General features: G+C 40.0%; 1 protein-coding gene across 1 annotated transcript in view; it reads left to right on the plus strand.

Annotated features, from left to right (window-relative positions):
- gpat2 (glycerol-3-phosphate acyltransferase 2, mitochondrial) overlaps nucleotides 1–25,253 on the plus strand; it is a 91,271-nt gene that overhangs the window by 40,176 nt on the left and 25,842 nt on the right. The window contains exons 2-9 of the mRNA XM_065471811.1: nucleotides 13,097–13,207; nucleotides 13,441–13,511; nucleotides 13,606–13,716; nucleotides 14,150–14,272; nucleotides 17,589–17,688; nucleotides 20,676–20,809; nucleotides 20,998–21,097; nucleotides 23,933–24,112. Of these exons, the coding sequence (XP_065327883.1) occupies nucleotides 13,097–13,207; nucleotides 13,441–13,511; nucleotides 13,606–13,716; nucleotides 14,150–14,272; nucleotides 17,589–17,688; nucleotides 20,676–20,809; nucleotides 20,998–21,097; nucleotides 23,933–24,112 (930 nt within the window). The remainder of the gene's footprint in view (nucleotides 1–13,096; nucleotides 13,208–13,440; nucleotides 13,512–13,605; nucleotides 13,717–14,149; nucleotides 14,273–17,588; nucleotides 17,689–20,675; nucleotides 20,810–20,997; nucleotides 21,098–23,932; nucleotides 24,113–25,253) is intronic.

Raw genomic sequence — 25,253 nt, forward strand, 5'->3', positions numbered from 1 at the left:
GGGGTTGCCAAAGGGTCATTGGCCGGTATCTTAGCTTGTTGATGGTTTCTTTGCCAATCAGTTTCACAGCAATTGCTAGGATGTCTAGCAGGCAATAACATGAGTGAGGCACTCGCCCCCCCACCCCCCAAGACCCAAGCAGCAACAGGAAACAAATCCGTTCTTTATAATGTGATTTATTTACAAAGTGGTAAGAAGTCGAACCTAGGGACAACAAAACGGGAGTGTCAACACTTCAGGGTGAGCCAAGGCCAAAATAATGAACAAAACAAATCTAAACAAATCCCGCACCCCTGACCTTACCAAAACAAAGTCAAAAATAAAGAGTCTGACCTCTGTAACTAATTCAAAACAGGAGAAAACTGGTGATCAAAAGAAACGGCAGCTCACCCCTACCCACTCCACTTCTACAACTTTCAAAACAGCACTGCAGCCAGCAGCTGTCACAGGTATACTGCTGGGTCGTGAGGAGAGACGCGAGAACCTCCCTCGCCGCGGCACTCCAGCCTCCTTTTAATGGGCGGGTCCTCCAGCTGGAACCAGTCACGTTGGGCTATATATCCACGCACCAATCAGAGCAGGGCCCTGGCACAGCTGAATTAACATAAACAGATACATTAACTGCACAAAACAAACACATGAAATGCAAGTTCATAACAATAGGAATGGGTAGTTGCCAACTCCTGTGTGACACAGGGGCCTTAGCTGACTTAACATAAGGCAAATCTTTTAAAGTTGCAAGCTGGATGAAAGTAGATGCTTATACTGTTACCTTTTAGAAAAAGGTGTGGCTTCTGGAGTATTAATGACAGTTTCATCCGTCACAGCATTGTTGTTGACATAATATCCTAGCATCCTCAATGACCAGGGACTGGGAAATAAGCTGTCAGGCATTTGTTTCTGGAAGTTCTCTGTGATAACCCCAAATTTCAGTTATTAATCTGCAGCTCCGCTACAGTGTACAGTGATGCTTACTGATGAAAATCCTTAATATTTTCTTCTGGCTTCATTGTGTAGTAGTTTCCACACATTTGCCTAACAAGCAAAACATCCCTGGTTCAATTCTAGGAGGAGACGCAAATCCCTTGCAGGTTGAAACAAGGAGGGCGTCTGGTGTTAAATTCCCAAATCAAACATGTGAGGCTACCTGCTGTGGTGACCCCTTGTGAATAAGGGATCAGCTGAGAGTAGTTCTGCTCACTGACAAAAATCCCACTTTACATGCACTGGCAAAGCCTGCATCATAAATACTCTCGTGGCTCACTCTCTTCATGTCATTTATCAAACACACCCTCCCAATTTGGCAGTCTATTTAACCTGCAGACTTTCTCATCTCTGCCTCTGACACGTCAGTGCTGCTCTCCACCACCTGCATCCACCTGGAGGCTGAGAAGAGATATTTGTTTATCACTCTCCAGTTTTATATGTAACACATTTGCATGGACTTCAGAGCCTGAAGCTGTATCCACACAGGAAGTGATTAGTTTGTTGCGCATCACTTTGGTCACTAGTGGACATTTTTTGGCTCTGGTTGCCTAGGTAACTCAAATGTATTTACTCATCTGTTGTATAACAATTACCTGTATCCTGTTCTTTAATTGGTAGCAGCCTCAATCGCTCCCTCAAAATTGAGAAACCTTTATCCTGAGACCCACTTGCTTCATGTTGTCAGTGGGGTTTTTTTTTTTTCATACTTAGTTGTTTGAAGCCCAGTCAGATTTCACAAGTGGACATTTTGGTCTTTGTTTTGATCATTTCAGCCTGATTTATCAAACGGCTTTGGACAAATACACAACAAGCTTCCCCGTTTTTTGGTTTGTGAGGACTAGGGATGGGTATCGAAAACCGGTTCTTGTTGAGAACCGGTTCCCACTGTTTCAATTCCTTAGAATTGTTTGCCATTTTTGCAAACGATTCCCTTATCGATTCCAGTCGCCCCGAATGACGTCACCACGTTGCGGAGCGTCATTTACCTGGCAGGAAGCATGGCGGCTCAAACGCTCAAAAGTTTGGTCATACTTTACGAGAACAGATGACAACAGGGCAACTTGCAATACTTGCAAAGTAGATATTTCATTTAAGGGAGGAAACACTACGAATATGCAAAAGCATTTGCTCACAAAACACGTGATAACCTTAAATGAATGTCGTGTTTTTAATTCCGCTCCGGACTCGTGAATCTCAACCCAGCAGCAGCGGTAACGTTTGCACGTCCTCTCCCGTTAATGCGGCAGGTAAATAATCAACTAACAGTGCATATTATGTTAGCGCGATCTGCCTTATTACAAAACCTGCCATTACTGTGCATTTAGGTGACCATGATGAGAGAGACAGACCGAGTCTGGCTGGCTCAGATGCTGGCATTTCTCGCTGCAGTCTACCGGTAGCGTCTCCTTTCAGGCCAGGATAGACGAATGTCACCGAGCAGTGACTAAGTTTGTGGTAAAAGGCTTGCACCCATTTGCCACAGCAGATGCCCCCGACTTTCGGTAAGTGAATGTGTTTAATTGTATGCAGGGACATTACTGGATATTCTTGTGTAATTGCTACAGAATAGTTTATGTTATACTTTGTTATTGCTACAGAAGAATATTTATTTTATTATTTTACATTTACAATTTTTTTTCCCGGGGACCCTGTGACACCCCATCGAAGAGCCGTAGGCTGTGGATCTCTTAAGATCTCACTGTTGGGTTTGTAAGGCCATGTTACTCCTAAATTTCTATCTTGTTCAAAGAGAAGATATAAAACAAAGTTCTAAGCTAATCGACCTTAGTGTTCTCCTTTTTTAAAAAGAATCGATAAGAGAATCGATAAAGAATCGAATCGTTAAACAAAATCGAAAATGGAATCGGAATTGTGAAAATCTTATCAATACCCATCCCTAGTGAGGACTCTAGCCCATACGAGTGGTTTCATGAAAAGGAGTCACAATGACAACACAATTTAATAACTATTCATGCCCACAGTCATTTTGGCTCATATTGATGCTGTTTTATTACATCGGCACTCTGTAACATCTCATTTTCACCAGTGAATCCCCAGTGTGATAGCGGCATAGATTCAACAAGGCATTCACAGCTTTTAGTCCATGTTGACATGACAGCATCACACAGTGCACATTTGTTTGCTGCACGTCCACAATGGGTGCTTTATTGGACTGATATCTGATGACTGTGGAGGCAATATGGCTCCTTATCCTGCTTGAAGCGGCTATCAGAAGATGGGTACCATGTAGTCATAAAGGGATGGACATGATCAGCAACAATACTCAGGTAGTCGGTGGGGTGTAAACTACGCTTAGTGGGTACCATGGGTCCCTCACATCACTACACTACCACCGACAGCCTGAGCTGTTGATAGAAGGCAGGATTGATCCGTGTTTTCATGTTTACACCAAACTCTGAGCCTACCATCCAAATGTTGCAGCCGAAATTGAGACTCATCAGATCAGACAACATTAGCCCAACCAAGATGAAAAGCTGTGTCAATTTCCCGTTCCTAGCTGACCGGAGTGGTACCCAGTGTGGTCTTCTGCTGCTGTCGCTCATTTGGCTCAAAGTTCGTCCTGTTGTACATTCAGAGATTCTCTTCTGCATAGCTTCATTATAACAGGTTGTTGTTTAAGTTATTGTCTTCCTCCTTTCCATCCACTTCCACGCAATCTGATTATTCTCTTCTGACATCTTACATTGCCCAGAGAACTGCTGCTCACTGGATATTTTCTCTTTTTCAGACCATTCTCCATAAACCCTAGAGATGGCTGTGCAGGAAAATCCCAGTAGATCAGCTGCCTGTTCAGTGTAATTCAAATTACACCACTTCCACGTATATGTTGCCATTTTGACGCAAGCTTACAGTAATTCGTTGCTGTCTGAATTGTTCACATGGTGTGTTTACAACATAGTTATTTTTGTTTGCAGAAGGAAATCCTGGCTCTAAAGACTAGCGCTGACAGAAAAATATCCAAATGTGAAATACTGCTATTTTCTGGGCGTTACCTTTGATATTTGATAGACAGGTTATTAGGCTAATTAGCTACCAGTGCCGGTTACAGCTGCAAACGTGCGTCTTGCTGACGTTAGTGTTCAGCATTACAAGGACTGTTGCAGGGTAGAGGGGCTTGTAAAGCTAATTTGTATGCTGTGGGGATTTCAGCTGTGACAGCATTCAAAACAAACAAGTTAAACAAGTTTCTACTGCAAGAGGTGAGTTTTACAAATTCTGTGTTTGACGTGATGCTGTAATTGTTACTTTTTAAGGTTATTGTTAGCTACTATAATCTTGTTGATTATTTAGCTGTCAGTGAAATACAATCCTTTTTTGCCATCAGTGTGGTGTTCAGCTAAATTCAGTATACGTAATGCGCTCTGACAGCATTCAGAGTAACCTTTCCATTTGTCAGATTAAGAGTGTTAATGTTGTCCTTGTGTATTTCAGTTTAAGTTCTTTAAGCTGTTCTGGCAGAAACATGCAGTTCATTTCTGTGCGATTCCTCTGCTGCTTTGACATTGCCGTGGTTTAATAGAAATATTTACAGTTTATCTTTTCAAGCTTTTGCAGAAAATCAAAACGATACCTGCATAGAGATTTAAGGAGAAACTCTTCCTGCGTCCCTCATGGACAGCAGTGTAGCTCATTGATTTCTGATACACAACAAGAGGGCCATGGGTTTTTACCTATCTAGGGCACACTTTCTTGGGTTTTTCCCTGGAGTTACAGTTTCTCCTATCATCTAAAATGATTTGTTGGTGCTGCCTATCTTAACCCTATCTGAAGAGTTTCATTTCAGAGTTGAATTGTTCTAGGAGGTGTGGAGGATGAATTTTAAACAAATGTATTCTGTTATCTTCTCTGTGTGCAGCTCCTTTTCAGATAGATGAGCTGTTATTACTGTAATTATTATAGCATATGTGTACGCTGCTTAAAAAATTAAAGGAACACTTTGAAATCATCAAGATCTCAATGTGAAGAAAAAGTCAGGCTCAATATCCATCTTGATATGGACTGAGTGAGGTGTTAGAAACTAGGATAACATATTCTTTGTCTATCAATTTAGTTCTTTCATCAACCAGAAAATCGAAGAGAGGAAAAAAAGACTTTTGCCAGAATTTCATTGCAGGCACTTAAAATGGTACTCAGTAGTTTGTGTGGTCCCTGTGTTTGAATGAATGCCTGACAATGTCGGGGCCTGCTCCTAATCAGACAACAGATGGGATATGGGATTTTCTACCTGATACCTAATGACCTGGGTTCCAATTCCCAGCCTGTAGAGTTTGTGCGTCCCTCCATGGATTTGCCTCCCCAAACCATCATTGATCCGCCATCAAACTGGTCATGCTGAGTGATGTTACACGCATTATAATGTTCTCCAGACATTTTCACGTCTGTCACATGTTGTGGTATTCTGGAATTCTACAGCAAATTCTAGTTGGGATTCACAATGCCAGACAGCAAGCACCGGATAGGTCCCTCAGGCAAACCTCAAGAAGTTTATTTTTGATTGTTTGGTCAAAGACATTCACATCAGTGGCCAGCCGGTACCCACTTGGGGTGTGAGGAAGTTTTTTTCAGTTTCTTAAATAGGACGTGCAAGAAAACATTTGAGTGCTTGCACCATTGAGGAGTACATATAAAACAAATAAAGATTTTTATTTATTTATTTTTAATACAGATGGGCGGACCAACCAACTAATGTTTAATGTTCTTGGTCTGGTCAGCTTTGTGTATGTCTGATTATGCACCAGTCCATTTCATTAGGGCTGGGTATCGTCACTGATTTCTAGAATCGATTCGTTTCCGATTCACAAGGTCCCGAATCGATTCGATCCACGATTCGATTCGATTCGATTCGATTCAATTAAATTCGATTTGAATCTGGGAAATTTTGACAGTCAGAAATATTATAATTCAGATCAGTACATTTACATATTTTTGTATCTATAAAAAGGAAGCTGACACACGCAAGACTTTATCAAAGGTGTAAGCGTCACAGCAGACGCCTTTGTGTCAAAGTAGCTGAAGATAAAACGCAGAAAAACATGAAGGTGATTTTCCTGGCCTGGGATTTTATAAAAATATTCTGCAGTACATCAAAAACGAAAGAAAATCATTAATCAACATATGAACGTACCTCTGACGTTACAGCGGTTTTATTAGACACACGGCTAAGCGTTTTGCATTTTGCATAATTTTAAAAAGTTTAAATTTGTTCAGTATTGAACGGCAGAAATTAGGTTTTCTTTTCGGAAGTATGTATAACGAAAAAAAAAAAACAGCGGCCGACAGCGCTGTAAACAACAGTAGACTTGTGTGTAACAAGCAAGCGAATAATGCAGAAAACAGATTTTTAGACGGGAAACTGTTCTTGAAGTACAGAGAGAGAGAGAGAGAGCTGTGCATGACGTGTGATTTTATCGTGGGTGAAGCAAAACAGTAAAAGTCAGAGTGATTTCATGACGATGTTTATGTGAAGCGTAGTTTGGATCTTCTTTTGTTGCTGGTTCGGTCAATATTGTTTGGAGAGAGATCAAACTAACAGCTTTAGAATCAGCGCAAAAAGGGCGTGAACACAAAGCGCGGACCCGCCGAAACATCAGAATCAGCGAGCTGTCGGCTTTCAGCCCCGACCGTGTCCGTGCTGCTGTTGTGCCAGAAAGTGATTGCCGTCCGCGGGAGCGCGCGCAGCCGCTTAAAGCTGCAGCGCCCGTCAGCAGGGTGAGAAAGGCGACATCTCACTGATTCTGATCCGCGGGTCCGCGCTGTGTGTTTACGTCCTTGTGCAGAATCCGTGTACCTGCTCTCATTTTCTGTCTTAGCTGTTTGGTGGTTGTTGAAATTTTGTGAGGTTTCACCTGAGATTCTGGCGTTTCGGGCAAAATAAATTTATATCAAAAAATCGATTCAGGATTTTAATGAATCGATTTCGCGTTATCCAAGCCAGAATCGATTTTAATCGATGAATCGATTATTAAAACCCACCCCTACATTTCATGCATCTGTGATGCATGCCCCACAGTGGTGCAGACAAATAGTTGCACATACTGACAACCACACACTAACATGTTATCAGCAAGGAAGCTCTTCGCTGTGAGTAAGTACAAAGTAAACACTGAGGGGACCACCATGAAAATGTTTATAACAACAAATCTAATCAGAAAGTTAAATCACCCTCACTCAGCTGAACCTGAATTTTTTATAGAAACAAATAAAGGTTAAGTGGCTTAAGCTAGAGCCAGCAGCCTTGGTATGAGCAAAGGATCAAAAACATTTATGAGGAAAATTAGGGAGATGAATGAAAAATGAGTAAAGGGTTGGTGTCCTATTGTCTCGTCACAAACATAAAAAAAATAATCAAAATGACTGACATTTGTTTTGTTATTTAAATCTGTTCCACCTTCTTCTGTTTAGTAAGATAGAAAATGTCAGCTAAAGGTGGGCAACTTGTTTTCAGAGAATTATTTGTTCCTCCTTCCAGCAGCAAAATATAGTATATTCAGTTGTTTATGTAAGAGGAGAAACCTGTAACTTAGTGTGGTTTGGAGGAAATTGTAAAGTTTATTAATTAATTTCATTTCATTATAATTATGAAAATAATAATTAGCATTGAATAAAAGTTGATTTTGGTGTCATTTATAAATCTTGGGAAGAAAATTGGAAGCTGCTAAAATCAGTACTTTGCAATGTTGTTGACCGATGCCAATGGGTGCAACTCTAATTTGTAACTTTAAATCATGTAAAGCTACTCTAATAGTCCAAGAATAAAAAATATTTAGCAGGAAAAAAAGCAATAACACCCCCTTTTAAAGCCTCTGCTAATAACTCCTGGTTAACCCTACCCTAGACATGAATGCACCAGCTGACATCCCTTTGACTGCTGGTCTAAAATGATCTTCACTCTAATCTGTCCTGGCATCTTTTAATGGCTTCTGATTTTTAATCTTATTAATTCTTAATTCTTTCTCATCATGGGCCCACTTAGGTCTGAGCTGTCACGTTGGCACACTACAGCATATTAATTAAATACTATAATTGATCAATTAAGTTTTAACGAGTGGAAGAGTCAAGCAAGAATAAATATGAGTGCTCTAAGGAGGTACCTGTGGCCCAGATCTCAATGTTAAACTGAATGTTTTTACACGACTGCATTCATTTCTGTACTGTATGTTGACTGGTAAGATGGCACATAGAAAATTAAAATCTTGTTTGCAGTGTTACGTTGACCTGGCCTTGGCATACTGCTGTCTCTAGCTGTTTCCATGTGGTCTTGTATTCCCTTGAGTGGATTATATAACCCCATTAGAGACTTTGCTGTTTCTCTGCCTGTGTAATTTACAGTTTTACACTCTTTACTCCCATTTTGCTGCCTTGTCTCTTTCATCACCTGCCGCACCTGTGAAACACTACAGAGCCCTGGGAACCTCTTATCATTGTCTGCCGTTTCCCACAGGAGTTGGTAATGAATGTGGGAACTTGAGCCAGTTGAAATGGAGCGTCTTCCCATGGGGAGGTCTTAAGTTTTAATTAGCAAAGTTAATAGGGCAGAATGGGATCAACACAGTGAAAGACAGAGATGCAAAGGAAGAGTCTTTCATTGTGCCTAATGAGACTCCTGAATCGCGTGGATGTAGCCAAAAAAAAAAAGGTTTATTTGAAGGCAGCAGCACACGTCTTCATCCTTTTGTAGTAGAATCAAAAGCCTTATACAAACCAAAGGTAATCTCTCTCAGGATGGTGGCTTTTATGCTTGCTTAGCTCTCCCTTTGGAGAGTGTGAACTTGAATTAATCTGAATTAAATCTACCTTAATTTCAGATGATTACTCACTTGAGCTCCACCACAGCCAGTGCTATCAATTAGATAACCTGTTTAAGCTAGATTGTATTACACTGTGACCTATGTTGCCAACGCTCATTACTACGGTTCAGAGTGGGCAAGGGACCAGCATCAGTTACATAAGAGCTGTTTTTCAGCTGATGGCTATGTTCCCTGCTTTTAATGATTTATAACCTACTAGTGAGCATTTGTGCAGCTCCACCTGTGTGTTGCTGAGCAAGGACAGCCTCGAGTTCTTCAACATCTCTAACCTCTTAATGGCAGTTCTGTCCTTGTTTGATTCCTACCTGCATATAGAAGTAAGCAGAAAACTTTTAAAGTGAAGTTTGCCACTAGAAGTCCAATAAGAGGACACAATAGGAAACCAATTCAGTGATGCTGGCAGCAAGAGGCTGATATCCCTTAATTTGAAAAGAATGAAAGGAGTGTTGAAGAATTTGAGAGAATTTGTGATGGTGCAGGGCAAGAAAAGGGTTTGTTAGGTGGGTGAAATTGTAGCTAAGGGCATTGGGAGATACTATCAAGAAGGAAGCTGAGATTGTGTGTGGATGAGTGTTTGTTTCCTTAAATCGCAAGGTGGAAGTCTTTCTCTGAGCCCTATGAAATGCCTTCAAATTATTCCAAAAAGCACTACACACATTTACATGTGATCACGCGCATACCATTACAGTATAACCCAACATAACATCAGAATGCAGCATTTTTGACATGACTCCTTATACTCTTTTCCTACCCAATCTCTCTCTCTCTCTTGTTTTTTTTAGGGTTGTGGTTGTAAATCAGCAGGGGCCTCACCATGGAGCAGGAGAAGAATGATGGGATAAACAAAGACACAGTCCTTCCACTTCCAATTCAGCAGAATAGACCCGCTGTAAGAACTGCCTGCATGTCTCTCTCCCACTGTCATCTCCCACTTACTCCACGGGCACTAATCTCAAACGCTTTGTTCTTCACAATCACGAGAGAACATGCGTGGCCCCTTGTGTTTAATTCTGTTTGATGTGCCAAATCAGTGGATGTGATGCATCAGTGAGTCATACATGCCCATCAACAAATGAATATAATTTTTAAAGGAATACTGACATTATGGTAAATATGCCTATATATTTCATTGCACTGAAATGAGGAGGTGTATACTGTACCATTTTCACATCTGACTTTGTGTGTTAGGGTATTCAGCTGGAGGCGATTAGCGTAGATCGGCATAAAGACTGAGAGGAAGAGGAAATCGTTAACAAGCATTCAAAAAGGATTTAAACTTCGTAGTATGTATTATCTGTAAAAGAAATTAAAAGCAGTGGTTTGAAAAGGATACATTTAGTCGCAGTATTTGTTACTAATGTGTTCCCTATAGATTTTGAATGTTTTTAAGTCACACAAAATATATATCTAATATAATCTATATTTGGTACCATATTTACTCTTCAACAAAGCCTGAACGTTCTTAGGCAAGCTGTCTTGTAATTTCTTCAAGTAGTCTTCAGGAATAATTCTCCAGGCTTCTTGAAGAACATCCAAAGCTCTTTTTTTGGATGCTGGCTGCCTTTTGTTCCTCTCTGTGTAAAGATGATCACACACTTCTTTAATAATGTTGAGATCTGGGCTTTGGAGAGGCCAATCCATGACTGATACTTTGTGTTTTTCTGTCTAGGTATGCTTTTACTGCATTGGCATTTTGTTTGGGATCATTGTCATATTGGAAAGAAAAGCTGTTGCCAATCTGATTGGCTAGAGTTGCAGGGTGAAATGTAAAATTATCTCAGAAAGTCAATAGTTTTTCACACTGCTCTGTCGTGCATCCTTTGACTTTGTGGATATGAATGTTGCTATTGAAATGAAAACAATACTTTTATAATATTTTTATAAGGTGTTTATAGGATTCTGGGCGCATAAATGCTACAAATGGGTCATTTTAGCGCATTGGTTGGTGGTTGCCAGGCAACACAATGACGTCAAACTATCTGATCTAGATATAACCCTTCAGGGGCCTAAGATGTACCTGTGTGCCAGCTCCTAGCTGTGTAGGTGGACTTGGCGGGCCAACTCAGACAGATTTCATGTTGCATAGTGAGAGTTTGGGGTTTTCTGCTAAAGACGAAGTAAGCAAGCAAGATTGTTGCTCAGCTCAAACAAATCATGAGTTTAGCCGTAGAAAACTCTCCTTAAGTCTTACAGATCTTTTAATATTTAAACATTTTGACAACAAGTAATGAGCTGCCAAAGTGAACAGCAAAGGCGAGTCGGGCTCTTGGCGCTGAAATATCTCTATGGCTCTAAATCAGTAGTGTCGAACATCAGCCCACCAAAGACTACAATTTGGCCCACTGGACAGCTTCGGAAAACGCAACATAGCTTTTAGACTTTTAGCTGTATTTTTATAAGCTGATAAAGCAGAATGTATGCAGGATACAGATGGCCAGGGTTAGAATCTGTTCTGGTCTTGGATGCATTTTCTGGCATGATTTTATTCCCTAAGAGCTCCTGAAAAAGTAAAGAAAATGTTTTGGGCTGACCAAATCAGTACTCACCTTAATCTAAAAAAAAATGTTGTGGAAGAGCAGAAATTCTTTCAAGTTAGCATGCACATCTAACCCAAAGTCACTGGAAAAATGTAGCTGCAGTTTTTGTTACATACTGAGCTGTTTCGCACACTTTTTGCCTCCATAAATCTCTTTGTATAACTTTCTTAAATAGGTAAACAACAGTCTAATGTTTTCATTTTTGTGAGTTGATTTTTCTTTGAGTTTTTAGGATATAATAATGCACAAATAGAGAAAATTCCCCCTGATATGTAGAAGCCGAATAAACTTTTTTTTGCCCTCCTTATTGCATGACTCTAACTGATGGTACATTGAAAGATTTTGTTTTGAAAGCATCACTACTTTAATTATTTCTATTCCCTGTCGAGTTTCCAAACACCACAGCTTATGAATGCAAAGCTTTGTGGCAGCTGAATAGCTCTGTGATCAGACTTCACAGCAGCATCTGAATGCACCACCAGGAGGGATTCATAGATCACCCCATGATTTTAAAACTCCTAAATTAAGTGACTCTAATAAAATCCAAGGCACACGTGTTCTCTTTATGTAGCTTTTACTATGCTGAGCAAGTTTCAAGGCCTTGAAACTTTCAGCAAAACTGAAATGAGCTAAAACTTTAAAGTGATGTCATGCCCAATAAGTCCACTCACATACATTAAAAAACAAAATTCCTCACCAGGAAAGTGGTGATCACATAGCACCTCAAACCCCAACCCGTGCCAGCACAATGTAAAATAGAGTCAGTAGATCCCCTTCCTGTCTGGATCCAGGGTTTTCTTTTTTCTTTCATTCATCTCTTGTTATGTACAGCACTCTTAGCAGAAGAACAAAACTACAAAATAATAATCCAGAAAATTAATGACACATCATGGGCATCAGATTCAGATCAAAGCATTTCTACCTTCTCCTTGGAATGAGCAGAGATAAGTGCGTAACTCTGGTCATCGAACTGGGCCAGCTTATTTACACACAGGTTTATCCTGATAATCCGCATGCCTCTCATTTTTTGGGTCTACCTCTTTTCTTTGTACTTTTCCCCTGAACGAGTATGGCCCTTTAAATTATTGATAGTTCGATCCAAACTTTCATGATCGGAAGGTTTTGTCTTTAAATTGACCTTTTCTGCCAGTCAGCTGCTCTCTTTTCTGGAATCCATCATCATTCAACTTGGAGAAAGTGTCATTGATCTTAGGAGATTGATTAGGTCTGTTTTTCCAAAGCCAGGCGAACACTCTGAATCCTGATCAACACAACACCTCGAGCATGATAATCAGTCGGTTGGCGTGTTTTATCGTACTGTACTGCAAATATTTGAACACCTGACCAGCAGTCAGCTTGCTCGGGGAGGCCTGAAGTGTGGTTGATTAGTATACAGTACACAGCCTGGCTTGTTGAGCGCATGAGCTGTTTGTTTGATTTGCACATGGAGCGTCTGATACAGGGGCTCACATGGGAACTGTATTAATATTTACTGCACTGCTAGTAATGGCGTGCTGACATGAATTCAGAGTTAAACCAATCAAAGAGACAGAAAAAGTTTAACAAGCTCAAAAGACATCAGGGTGAAACAAATTAAAGTCAAATAGGATAAGAAACATTAGTTTTAGCTTTATGTACGTAATAATATGGCAGTTGAGTGCTATTTCAAAAAGTGGATGTGGTTGTGGTTTTTCTGCATGTGACATCCTGTTTTTGTTGTGTCTTTTTTGTGTTTCTTCCCAGCTGTCATGTGGATTAAAGATCAGGAGAATGATGAAGACTGTGCCTCCTTGTTTGGGGAAGTTCAGGCCAGTTGTGGGCCAGTGCTGCCACCAGTGCACCCCAGACAGTCTGGTGAGTGTGCAGAGTAATTATGGATCTCGTTCACTGAGTGAAAAATGCTGACTTTATATGGCATGCAAAGGTTGTGAGTATAAAGATCCTCTTGTAGCTATCCCCATTCACATAGTATCCTTCAGCTATAGCCTTCTTTTATACAGTAAATTGGATTGTGCCCCACACAGCCCATTCGTGGTTGATGTTGACATGCAGGTCATCTATCTTTATCTGTTTTTGTCATTGCTTAGAGCAAGAAGCTTGGACAAAACTATTCCCTTGGTTTCCACAACCTGCTGAGTGTCAATGAGACACAAACCAGGTAGTAATAGAATCCACTGCATTCGGGCAAAGCCACACAAATTTATTTGGTCCCAGCGCTCTCACTCATGCTCATTTCTTTGAATTGTATGCAGGTATCGAGGCTGGCTGGTGCGGAGGGTGTGCTGCGCCCTGTTTGTGAGTGGGTGCAAGGTTTACGGCAGTCCTGTTAGCAGCAGGCTCCAGCGAGTCTGTCAGAGTAACAGGTACCTGAGGAGAAAGAGAGGGAGGATGGCAGGAGTAGAGATGCTGGAGGAGAGTAAATAAATGATAGGCAGAGATACAGAAAATGAAATGGGTTCCTGCAGTTCTGCAGCGAGAGAATGAGAAAGGACTAGTGGAGATAAGACAAAGACACGCAAAAAACAGAAAAGTAAGGCTATCTCAGGGTCTGTAAAGAGTGAACGAAGAAAGATGGGATAACTTGAGGAGAGGTTTCACACTTCTATCTCTGTCACTGTTCCTCGGTTTGAAGCTGTTGTTCTCCCTCCTCCTGTGTAATTGAGTTTAACCTTTATGTAACCTCCACACTCAGGGATGGTGTTGTTGTCTTACTGGAAGGCTGGTGTTTGTCTAAGTGTAGCACAAATGAAGCTTTGTTCCGTATTAACCCTGCTGTCCTGTGACCATGTGTTTCAGGGTGAAGAAGGTGCTCACAGCAGAGCACAAAGCACCTGAGGGGGGAGACGGCCACGGGCAGCTAGATTGTCTCTCACCATTCCTCCCTCTCATTAACACCTGCATCTCCTCTGGCGTCTTAAGGTTTGTTTATGTGTGCATGAGTCGATTGGGGGGGGGAAAAAAAGAAAAAAGCTAGGTTCAAAGATGGTTGTTTGTGTGTATTTACTAATACATTACATTTGCATATTGATTCAGAGCTGTGCTGTGAGACCTTTCATTTAGAAATAACGAGTGAGATGTATCATATCGGTGTGCCTGAAGCAAAAATAGAGTTGCAGTCTGCAGCGATTTCTTTTAATGATTTTTTAAAATCTTTTGATGTAGAAAAGATGAGCCTTTTGATGATATAACGATTCTAAAAGATTTTCACATCTTAATTTATGAGAAATTCCTATTTTATTCTCATTCATTTGCCGCTACTCCATAATGGCTAAGGAGTTAATTTTATATATTGTCAACATTAAAGCAACATTGCTTTTCTAAAATCTAATTTAGGTCTATACTATTGCTTTACCCATATGCATTGTTGTGATGCGAGTTGCTCAGTTTTAGAGATATTGCCTTCTCTTGAATATAACAGAACTAGGTGGCACCTTTTTTGTGATGCTCAAAGTGCAAAAAAATACATTTTTAAAAACTCAGCAGTGACGGCTGTTTTTTCAAATGTCATGGCCAGGTTACAAAAAATAAAATGCAAAATTGTGCAGTTTCATGGAAGAATTTTTTCTTTTGTCCTCTCTCTATCTGCCAACTAAAAGATGCGTGCGGCGTCTTTTAGTTGGAGGACACGATCGTTACTGACTTTTTGTCACAAGCCTCTCATCATGGGTAGATGCTCATTTTCTTCTGCGCAGTGATACAGTAAACGGGCGTAATTTGGTATAAAGAAAATAGTTCCTGCATGAAACTTTCTCTACTTTCATGAACGTGATATTGATGCTGAGTTTTCAAATGTTTCACCAAGTAACAAAATAGATTAAATGAGATTTATTCCCATTGGTAATCAAGAGAAGCGTTATAAGAGAGAGACGGCATTTCAACAAATCCTGAATGGAAATCTAGGATTTGTTGGGCTTTGGAGAATTCTGTAAAGGCAAAAATTATGTTTTTTTGTTCCTGCCCTCGAAGAGCCAGTCAAGAGCCAGGCCAGGAAACGTGAGTTATTGCTGTTTCTGAATTTCTGCCCACACACAGTAAAAGTACACCACAGTTTTAACTGTGGTTGTGCTGTATACGTACTTGTTTTTGACCCATTCTGTGGTCAGTAACCTTATGGGAAAAATCTTTTTAAACGTTATTTTGCAGTAAATGTATAAGATCTGGATTTTTTTTTTCTTTTAAAAAAAGTTAAAAGAAATTAATTAAACATTAATTAAACAATTATCGTGAAAGTTAAACCTGCTTGCAGACCAGTTGGTATCATCCAGATAAGCTGCGGGCAACTGCAGTGACCAAAACAATCATAAGGAGGTTTTCAGGAAGGCGTGTATTCCTCATTGCAACCAGTTTCAGCAAAAACTCCACAATCATTCAGGAAATCCTGAATGATTCTTTCTCTAAAACCAATCTCTAAAAGTGATCAAGAGTGTCACTGACTTACTTAAACTGACAGCAACCACTCGCCATTAGTTGAGAAATAGTCAAGTGTGACTGGTGGTTGCTGGGCAGCCCCCAACTGGTTTCTAGGCTGGTGACTGGCACTTTTGATTCATTTGTCAAAATAACTGACCAAATAATTGTATTACTAAGATGACTGGCGAGTGACAAGACTTGCCTCTAGAAGGACTTTGATGGAAGGCAGACAAGTCCACCACTAATATCTCCAAAACTGGGCACTCCAAAATAAAATAACTAAAAAAAAAGAGCCATCTAAAATACCAATATCAGGTCAACTGTCCCTTTAAAGCCTCAACAACACCAAAGCCACCCATCAACTGATCCTGCCAACACGTATCATTTGTGCACTCAAGGTCTTTAAAGCTTTTTCTCATTTTCATTGAGGGTCTATTCTGTCCAAAAACTATTAAAAACACATTAATGAGCCATTTGCTGAATGCTTTTTAATTACAATGAACATTAACAATGTTGCATCAATTGAACTTAGACCGTCCTTGTGCTTTGAACCTTTACTGGATCAGTGTTGAAGAATAGTCCCCAACAAGCACGGAGAAATTAATTAAAAAGCCTCTTTTAAAGTGACGTGGCCATTCATGAGTCATTTGTACATCTTTCATTACATAGATGGACTGAATAAGTGAAAAATGTTAAGAGCTTAACTAACACATTGTTGGCTTTAGTGTTTTTGCAGTATTAGTTGGCGATACCCAAAAAAAACACAGCTGTGGTTGCTATGGCGAACAGGCCAATCACAGGGGGGGAAACATAGCTCTTATGAATATGAATTAGCAACAAAATAGCCCAAGATAATTGCCCGATTCATTAAAAAAATGTCATTTCAGTAATTATGTTTATTTATGTATTTTTTTTTAAAGCCAGCAGAAAAAGCAGAATTTCAGGCTCAGGGTTTCGGATTTCTGTCTTACAAGAATGTTCTGTATTTTTGTACACAGGATTGTTTTAAGAATTTTTTACTAGAAAATATTGGAATAGTCAGCTGTCAGTGGAGATCTGTAGATATCACAAATTCCCACTTCCCCAAACCCTAAATTGTGTTGAAGAGACAAACAGAAATGCTTATGTGCTACTGTAAGACAGCTCAAAGCTTCTTGTGTGACTGCTTACAGATGAATGCCTTTCTAGCTGTCAATCATCATGCTCTTCAAGATGACTGGCAGCTGTTTGAGACACAAACTTGTCCACGGCCAGTGGACGGCATGTTTTCGATCTCTGCACTAAGTAGTATTTAAATTGAAATTGGATGTTATGACTCTATCATCTCTTGGGACCATGTTTCTGTAGCCTCAGATAGTGTCAGAAATTCTTCAAATGTCTAGTAGTAGAAAAGTAGAAACTTTATTTTTTTTTTCTGAAGAACTTTTTGACTGTTTTGAAGTTTAAGAAATCTCTTCAAAATCCAATTTCTCCTCGCCTCCTCAGTCTCCCTCATTTATAGACTTTGTCTCTATCTACAGCTGTCATCCTCTCACAACTGCTGCTTTATTGCTTACTGATTCCCTTCTTTCCTATGTCATCATTTTTTTATCTCCATCCTTTTTCCCCCACTTTCTCTTGCCCCCACCTGTCTCATTTACGTAACATCACATTTAACACTGTCCTTTCCTCCCGTTTTGTGCTAAACTGTTTCCTAAATTATATTATTGGTGAATATTTCTCTTAGCTTCATTTGTCTATTACGGCCTTGTGTGCATCTCTTGTCATTAACTTTTTCATCTCTTCTTTCTATACATCCCTCCACCCACTATCCTCTTTTGACTAGATTCGTGTGCTGGGTGATGCTGAAGATGTTTGCTTCTGTGTTCGGCAGCATTCAAGTTAACCTCAACCATCTGTCGGCTTTACACAGAGCCTCACAAGAGGTACAAATGTCTATAAATGCACACACACCTTTGTAGATTAAATATCTGCTATGCTGAAGGGTGTCTCTTGCTGCAAAAAATGGAAAGTACACTGTGTGTTTGCACAGTGTTGATACTGGGAGGTTTTGGCTTCACATTAGGCTGTGCTCTGACATCTATTGAGATGGTAAACAAGCTGCCGCCCCATTTGTAAACACATCTACTCCAAAAGATTTCAAGGTAAACAGAAATGTGAGAATATATTCGGTAAGGTGAAGTAAACAGATCTAATTGTCTGGAGTCTTTTGAAAGTTGAGGTTTCTCCTGCTTGCCTTTTTATGTGTAATTATTTTCCTTTTTTTTTTTCTAACAAACTGCACAGTCTAATTACATGGTTGACTAAATAAACAGAAGTAAATAAGTCTGAATCAGGCTTAAAATGGGCATGAATGATTTCAGTGAGCGAGGTCTTCAGCTTTGTTATCGCTGAAATGTTGTGTGTTACTAAAGTTGTTTTCACAGATAAACTCTGGAAAACGTCAGTACATACAGGATGTTGTGTGAAGTTGTGCTTTCTCACATTTCACGTAGCAGTGCATGTGAAAACAGCTTCAGCTAACTGAAAACCTCAAATGTTATTCTTATGGTTTTTTAATGGTTTTCAAATACTCTGCTGTGAAAAATTAAGTAAACGTGACTTTTAAAAGTAAATGTGTAATTCATTGCGACATAACGGCAGTCAGTGGAAAACAAAAATCTTCAATCCAGTGAGGACAGATTCAACAAAAATCAAAGTTCACAATTTAAATCACACGCTGATGTGACTTGCATCTTTAGGTGGCTCAGTTATAATTTTGACACCCATGTGCCTGTATGCACATTGGGGTGGGTGTAGTTCAGGAGTAAGGTTGGTGGTTCGATCCCTGGCTGCTCCACCCTGCATGCCAAATGTTCTTGGGCAAGATACTAACACACAGTTCCTCGCTGATGCATCCATCAAAGTATGAATGTGTGTGAATGCTAGATAGGAAGCATTTAATCATAGAAAAAAGAAGTGCTTGTATGAATAGTTGTTAATGGGTGAATGAGGCGTGTTGTATAAAGTGCTTTCAGTGCTCCGGGAGAGCAGAAAAGTGCTATATAAGAAACAGTCCATTTACATCCAACAACATCTGGACTCCTCTTGATAAGACAGCAGATGGTGTTCTGGGGATTTCTTCCCAGATTTGGATCTAAATAGCCTATGGTGCTATTTCTGTGCCAGAGCTTCTCAACTGGATTCAGGTATGAAGAGCCTGAGAACCACTCAGTAGTTATCAGTGCTTTTGTCATTCAAGCACTAACTACACCATTTGTCCAAGAGCATTGTGTTGCAACAGGAGGAGCTGCACAAGCATGAGGTCTGGCAGTGGCTCTGTGAATTTCATAATTTCATCTTGGTACCATTGGCTGACACCTGGAGGTTTGTGTGACCCTCCAAAGATAATACCATCCCAGACCATCACTGACCCATTGCCAAACCAGTCTTGCTGAATGATAAATTGCAGGCAGCTTAACATTGTCTTTAGACTCTTTCACATCTGGTGTTTTTTGGTAAACTGAGCTTCACAATGGACTGTGAGCACAGGTCCTGCTGAATGATGTCAGGCCCTCATGCCGCCCTTGTGCAGTCTGTTTCTGACAGTTTGGTCAGAAAAATGCTCATAAGTAACCCACTGGAGATGATTTTTTCAGGGCTGCAGTGATATTTTTCTTGTACCTGTGTCCTGGTATCTCCTTCACACTCTACAGACTGATGTTGGGAGACACAGTAAACCACCTTGGATGTGCCATTATGGAGGAGCTCAACTACCTGTGACACCTAATTGGTTTGCAGGTAGAAGTAGTGACAAGGAGACCAGTGAAAAGCAAAACTAGAGAAAAATTAGACAGGAGTGATAAGACGAGGCCCCCCTCCCTTCCTGAGGGTTGCCTTGTCACTGCCTCTCCAGTGCAGGTGAAATGGATTCAGATGTGTGTTTATGACTTTGTATTAAACAGTGATGATCAAGTGTTTCTTTAATATTTTTGAGCAGTGTAATTGTCAGGATATATTGAGAGTTATTTCTGCAGGGATTGTGTGCAAAATCAATTTAAATCTTGATTTTTCAAATGAGTAGTCCCATTGTCTAAATCTTTACCAATTTATTCATCCATAAATTGTTTCATGACAAACCTGAAAATCTTTCATTTTCTGCGTTATTGAGGCAAGTTGGGTTACAGCGTGACCTCACTGAACTGTTTGAATCACTGCATACTGGCTGTAGTTACAACCAAATTCATATAAAATAATTTCAGGTGTTATTGTGTCTTTCACTATATTTAAAAAAACAAATAAAAAAGTAATAAATATATCTTTTATCATGAGTTTATGAAAACTACCAATGCTCAGGCTGTTTATGTGTTTTAATTCTGCAGCGCTTTTATTGCAAAGCGCTTTTTGCTGTAGCGACAATATCGCATGCACAGAAGTGCCATCGTGTTTTATCTCTCTGCTTTGACTTCACTCAATATATAATTGAGTTTGCGATAGTAGCTCTTCATTTCCATGTCCATAATGGAAAAAATCACTAATGCTACTCGAAAGATAAGGGACCACAAAGCAAATAATAGAGCTGTTGTTGACACTGGGATAAAAACAAAGTTGTGCTGTCAACTTCTACAATCAATCCAGCCATTCAGGCATACTCACCACCTATACTTGAACTGTGTCTGCATCTTTAAATACTTGAATGTTGACCTCACACATTTTTCACTGCGTCTTTGCTAGTTTTAAAACATAAAATTAATTTTTCTTCATTGCCTCCTGTTTCCTTTGTGTGGCTTGATCAAAAGCTGATTTAATCTAAGGTCACGGATTCGCTCCTTAATCTGTGCGTCACCTCTGCACAATCCGTGTTTGTTTGATGTAATGAATGACAATGTGAGGAATTTTGTTTATCAGAAGCTCCTTCTGTTCTCTAATTCAGGGATCTCTGCTGGTTTATGTGTACGTGCGTCAGAGCGCCGTGGACTGCGCTCTCATCCCTCTCGTGCTCTTCTGTCACAGCCTCAGAGTCCCGTACACTGTTTGTCCTCTCCAAATTAAGAACGCCTCCCTAAGGTACATTCATACACACAAACACACACGCAAACTAAATAAGATGCTGTGTTTATCACTTTTATTCATGCTACTATTTTTGAGCTGGGCAGTTTTATTTCAAACAGTGAAAATGTGCATGAATGACTTTACGCACATTTTCTTTGATTAAACTAGTGTTTGAGTTATGCTGTGCTTTGTTTATCCTGCAGGTCAATCCTGCAGAAAGTAGGTGTAGTCCTCCTGCCTCCCTCTGCACCTACTGAGGAGGATGCTGAGATGGACACGCTGTACCAATCTGTCATGACTGCTGTAAGTTAGAAATGAGAAGGGTTAGTATATAAGAGTTCCTAGGTCTGGTGATTTTCATACTTTATTTTTAAGGAAAAGAAATTGGTCTCCATTTTAGACATCAAACTTCCGCTTGACTGCTTTAACAAGCAATTGCAGTGGTTCTGAGAGGGTTTATTTAAGTTAAATGGAAACATCAGGACATTAACAGGCACAAGCTGTGCCACACATGAGCTGGCATAGTGTTAAAGTAAACAGATGCAAACCTCATTCTAGCACATAAAAAAGGGAGATACTGACATTTGTGTTCCCTAAATGTCATAGCAGACCATGAAATAGCTGCTGAGATTTTTAATTTTCTACCCATTTTTTTTAACTCGGGCAAATATTGCCTGTTTGTAGTCTAACCCAGTGTAATTAAAGGGGACCTATTTTGCTCTTTTCCAGCTCCATATGTTTTATTCTTAGACTCAACTGGAGAAGATTTGTATGATTTACAGCTGAGTCTTATTTATCTTACGATGGCTATTGATACATCTCCTCCGGTGATTGAAACAAGTTGTCCTCCCTTCAACCTTTAAATCAGCTGTCTTCTGTGTCGCTATATTAAGAATTTTCCCTCTCTTTGATGTCATACAGATCCGAGAGCGGTATGAACTGTCTGAACCTGAGCATTTAGAGCACTCTAAAGTCTGAGCTTTTGGCTCACACTGATCACATTATTTGAAACTTTGTTCATGTTTGATACGAGCATCCATCAGTGTAACAGCATATTCACTCAGTGGCCACTTCAAAGATCAGATGTTGGGTACCCTGTGGTCATAAAGGGATTGAGATGGTCAGCAAGAATACTCAGTTAGGCTGTGGCATTTACACAATGACAAATTGGTCCTAAAGGACACAAAGTGTGTTAACAATATCCCCCACGTCATTACACCATCACCACCATCCTGAACTGTTGATAGCAGGGAGGATGGATCCATTCTTTTGCGCTCTTTACACCAAATTCTGACCCAACCACAGCAGAAATCAGAACTCAACAGATCAGGCAGCGTTTTTCCCAATCTTCTATTGCCCAATTTTGCATGAGAATTATTCCTGTTCTTAGCTGACAGAAGCCTTCTGTAGCACATCTGCTTGGAGCTTTGACGTGTTGTGCTTTCCGTAATCCTCCATTGTATCAAGTCATCTTTTGACTGACTTCTTGTCAGACTGAAGCATGTTCAAATATCACTTGAATCACCTTTCTTCTGCATTCTGATGATCGGTTTGAACTTAAACAGATCATCTTGGCCATGTCTACATGCCTAAATGCATTGATTTGCTGGCATGCGACTGGTTGATATAGATAATTGCATTAACAAGCAGTTGAACAGTTATACCTAATAAAGTGACCAGTCAGTGTGAATTTAAACAGATTCTCTTTAGGTGACTTCTGCAGCACACCAGCATCAGGGCAGTTTACCACTTGGGTCACAATATGCAAATGTCCAATTTTATGGGCAACTACTAATTGAGGTTAGAGGCACAAATTTTTCTGTGCCACAAGTCATAAAAAGTTCTCCTGGTACAAATTCCTCATTAGCGCTGTATGTGAAAGTTAAAATGACACACTGAGCCCTGAATTAGAAATCATGTTGCTAATGCATTTTGATGAAAAATAAATCCTATACAGCAGGTAATTATATAAAATTAGAGGGTAAACAAAAATTCCTATCTTTGTAATTTTGCTGCTTAGTGTATGTGCATTCATTTCAATTCATACTCACAGACACGCAGGGACTTTTCATTGCACTACATGGCGGATTGTTATCACAGTCAGCTCCCCAATCAGAATGCAACCTGCCACCCTACCATCACATCCTACTTTCTATTCATTCTCAGAATTACAAAGTAGCTTCAGTCTTTGCTAAAGAGATTGCAGCTCTGGAAGTTGGCTATAGTGACAACGCCATGAGAACGAGGGTGGGGAAGAGCGGTGGTTAGTTTAAATCAGGAGCTTGACAGGTCGGTGCAGGTTGTTCCAGTTTTGGATGCTGGCTTGCACGTCTTCCCCTTATCCGGGAGATATTCGTGGTGTGTATTGTTTTCTCCCACATCTTGCATCTTTTATAGTTTCCTCAAGTGCCTGTCTAGGTGCCTCAGTTATTTATTTTTATTTACCAGTAATCATCAGCATCTATTTATTCTTAATATCTTCTGTTTATATCTAAGGAGCCAGCCGCTTTGTGATCTGTATCAGTTTACCTAAAGCCACATTTCATTTAAAGGCGCTACTGTCTTTACTAAGATCAATATTGTGTTATACAGTTCAATAAAACAGCTCAGTCTGATGTCGGTATACAGAGACTATAGCTAAAGTGAAACATAAACAACTTGTTTATGAATTGATGCTGTGAGATGTTTTATTTCTTTGTTTGTTTTCAGTTGCGCTTCAAGTGAGAAAGCATATTTGTTTTGCGTGAGAAGGCAGGCTTGTTTATTGCTTGTATTTCAGTGTTAATAGACCTTTATTGTTTATTGAGTGTAGGCCTGTTTAGCTGCTGTTCAATGGTAATTGAATTTCTCTTGTCTGTAAGGGGGAAACAGGATTTGGGGTGAGGGAAGTATCTCTGAATGTCATTAAGTGTCCCCCACAGTCTCGCTTTATCTCTGCTCTTTATCCTGCCTGCTTCCTGCATTTTGACTTGACTTTCCTCCATATTCTGCCTCTGGACTTTTTTATGTTTCCTCCATCTTCTGGTTTGCATTATTGCTTATGTGTCTTTTCAAAATGCATTGTAGGCGTTTATGTTAATTGTTCTCTGACTGCCAGGACTTTTCACACCTCTGTCTTTGCCATCTTTCTCTCCTCAGCTGGTACGTGAGCTGCTACATGAGGGCCAGGCAATAAGTATTGGTGTGTCAGAGAGGTCTGGCCTGGGTGGCCAGTGGCTGGCTCGCATCAGGCAGCTCATCAAAGAGGGATCTGTCCCCGACGTCAGTCTGGTCCCCGTGGGCATCTCGTACGACTGTGTACCCAAGACCTACATTCAGGTGGATGTGTGTAAACAAACACTTGCAAGCGCACACACATACTTAATAGGATCCATCTGTAACCGTTCTGTCCTCAGGAGCAAGTGAACAGGTTTGCTTTAGTGCTGTTTTCAAACTGCAAAAAGGAGAAAGAACATGAGGCAGAAATACTGCATATGGTGAAAGGAACAGGTGCTTGCCAGTGTTGTAAAAACAACAGGAAATTAGTTATTGCAGTCCGTGCCATTCATTTGGCTCACTTATCAGCACGACCAACAGTTGGAACAACAGCAGTTGCTTTGACATACAGCTCATGGAGGCAATCAACAGGCAAACACTTTTTAAGATCCAACTGAGTGAATGTGAACACAAAGACCTTTCACACACAGTTATAGATACAGAGCCACTACATCACAGAAAAAAATAATGCTTTAATAATGTGATGACTGTAAAATGTACCTTAAATTCACTTTATTTTGTACAGTGTTAACTTGCTTCAGTTATTACATCCAAGCATAGCTGTATGTATGTTTACTTTGAAAACAGGAACTGCTAATAGATAATAAGCAGACACGGGCAAGTTCACTCAAATGTAAGCAAATACAGCCTAAAACGTTCTGTTCAAGAACCCCCAAAATAGCTGTAGTTAGAAAAATAGGAAAAGAGAATTGTCTACTCAAACAGAAGAAAGACAAAGAATATTGAGTCCATTAAAAATAAGATTTTGTAGTTACAGTCCTGTGATCAGGATATCTGTGTTGTGTGTTGACAGCACAAGTTTCTCAGATTTTTGTCTAAAGAGGTGCTCACAGAATGAAACTTGTTGTCAGTGATGACTCTCCAACTTCGAGAGCTTTTCAGTTCAGTTTTATTTATATAGTGCCAAATCAGAACAGCAATCACAACAACAGTTGCCTCAAGGCACTTTCACAACTTTGCTCTCTAATTTCTCACTGGGGAGCTTTGGTCGATGAGTTGAGGTTTGCATTTCATTTTTTTCAAGGCAGCTGTGATGATTATTAGTCTCCATTAATAACGCCCTTTGTTATCTGCACTTTGAGATTATACCGGAGAGTGGGTGTTGCTTTTGGTTAATTGCAATAATAAGGTCCTTGCCCCATCATTTCTGCTCTGTCATTCAGACACTGTGCACATACAGTGC

This window comes from Pelmatolapia mariae, linkage group LG12, assembly GCF_036321145.2.
Source record: "Pelmatolapia mariae isolate MD_Pm_ZW linkage group LG12, Pm_UMD_F_2, whole genome shotgun sequence".
Taxonomy (NCBI): domain Eukaryota; kingdom Metazoa; phylum Chordata; class Actinopteri; order Cichliformes; family Cichlidae; genus Pelmatolapia; species Pelmatolapia mariae.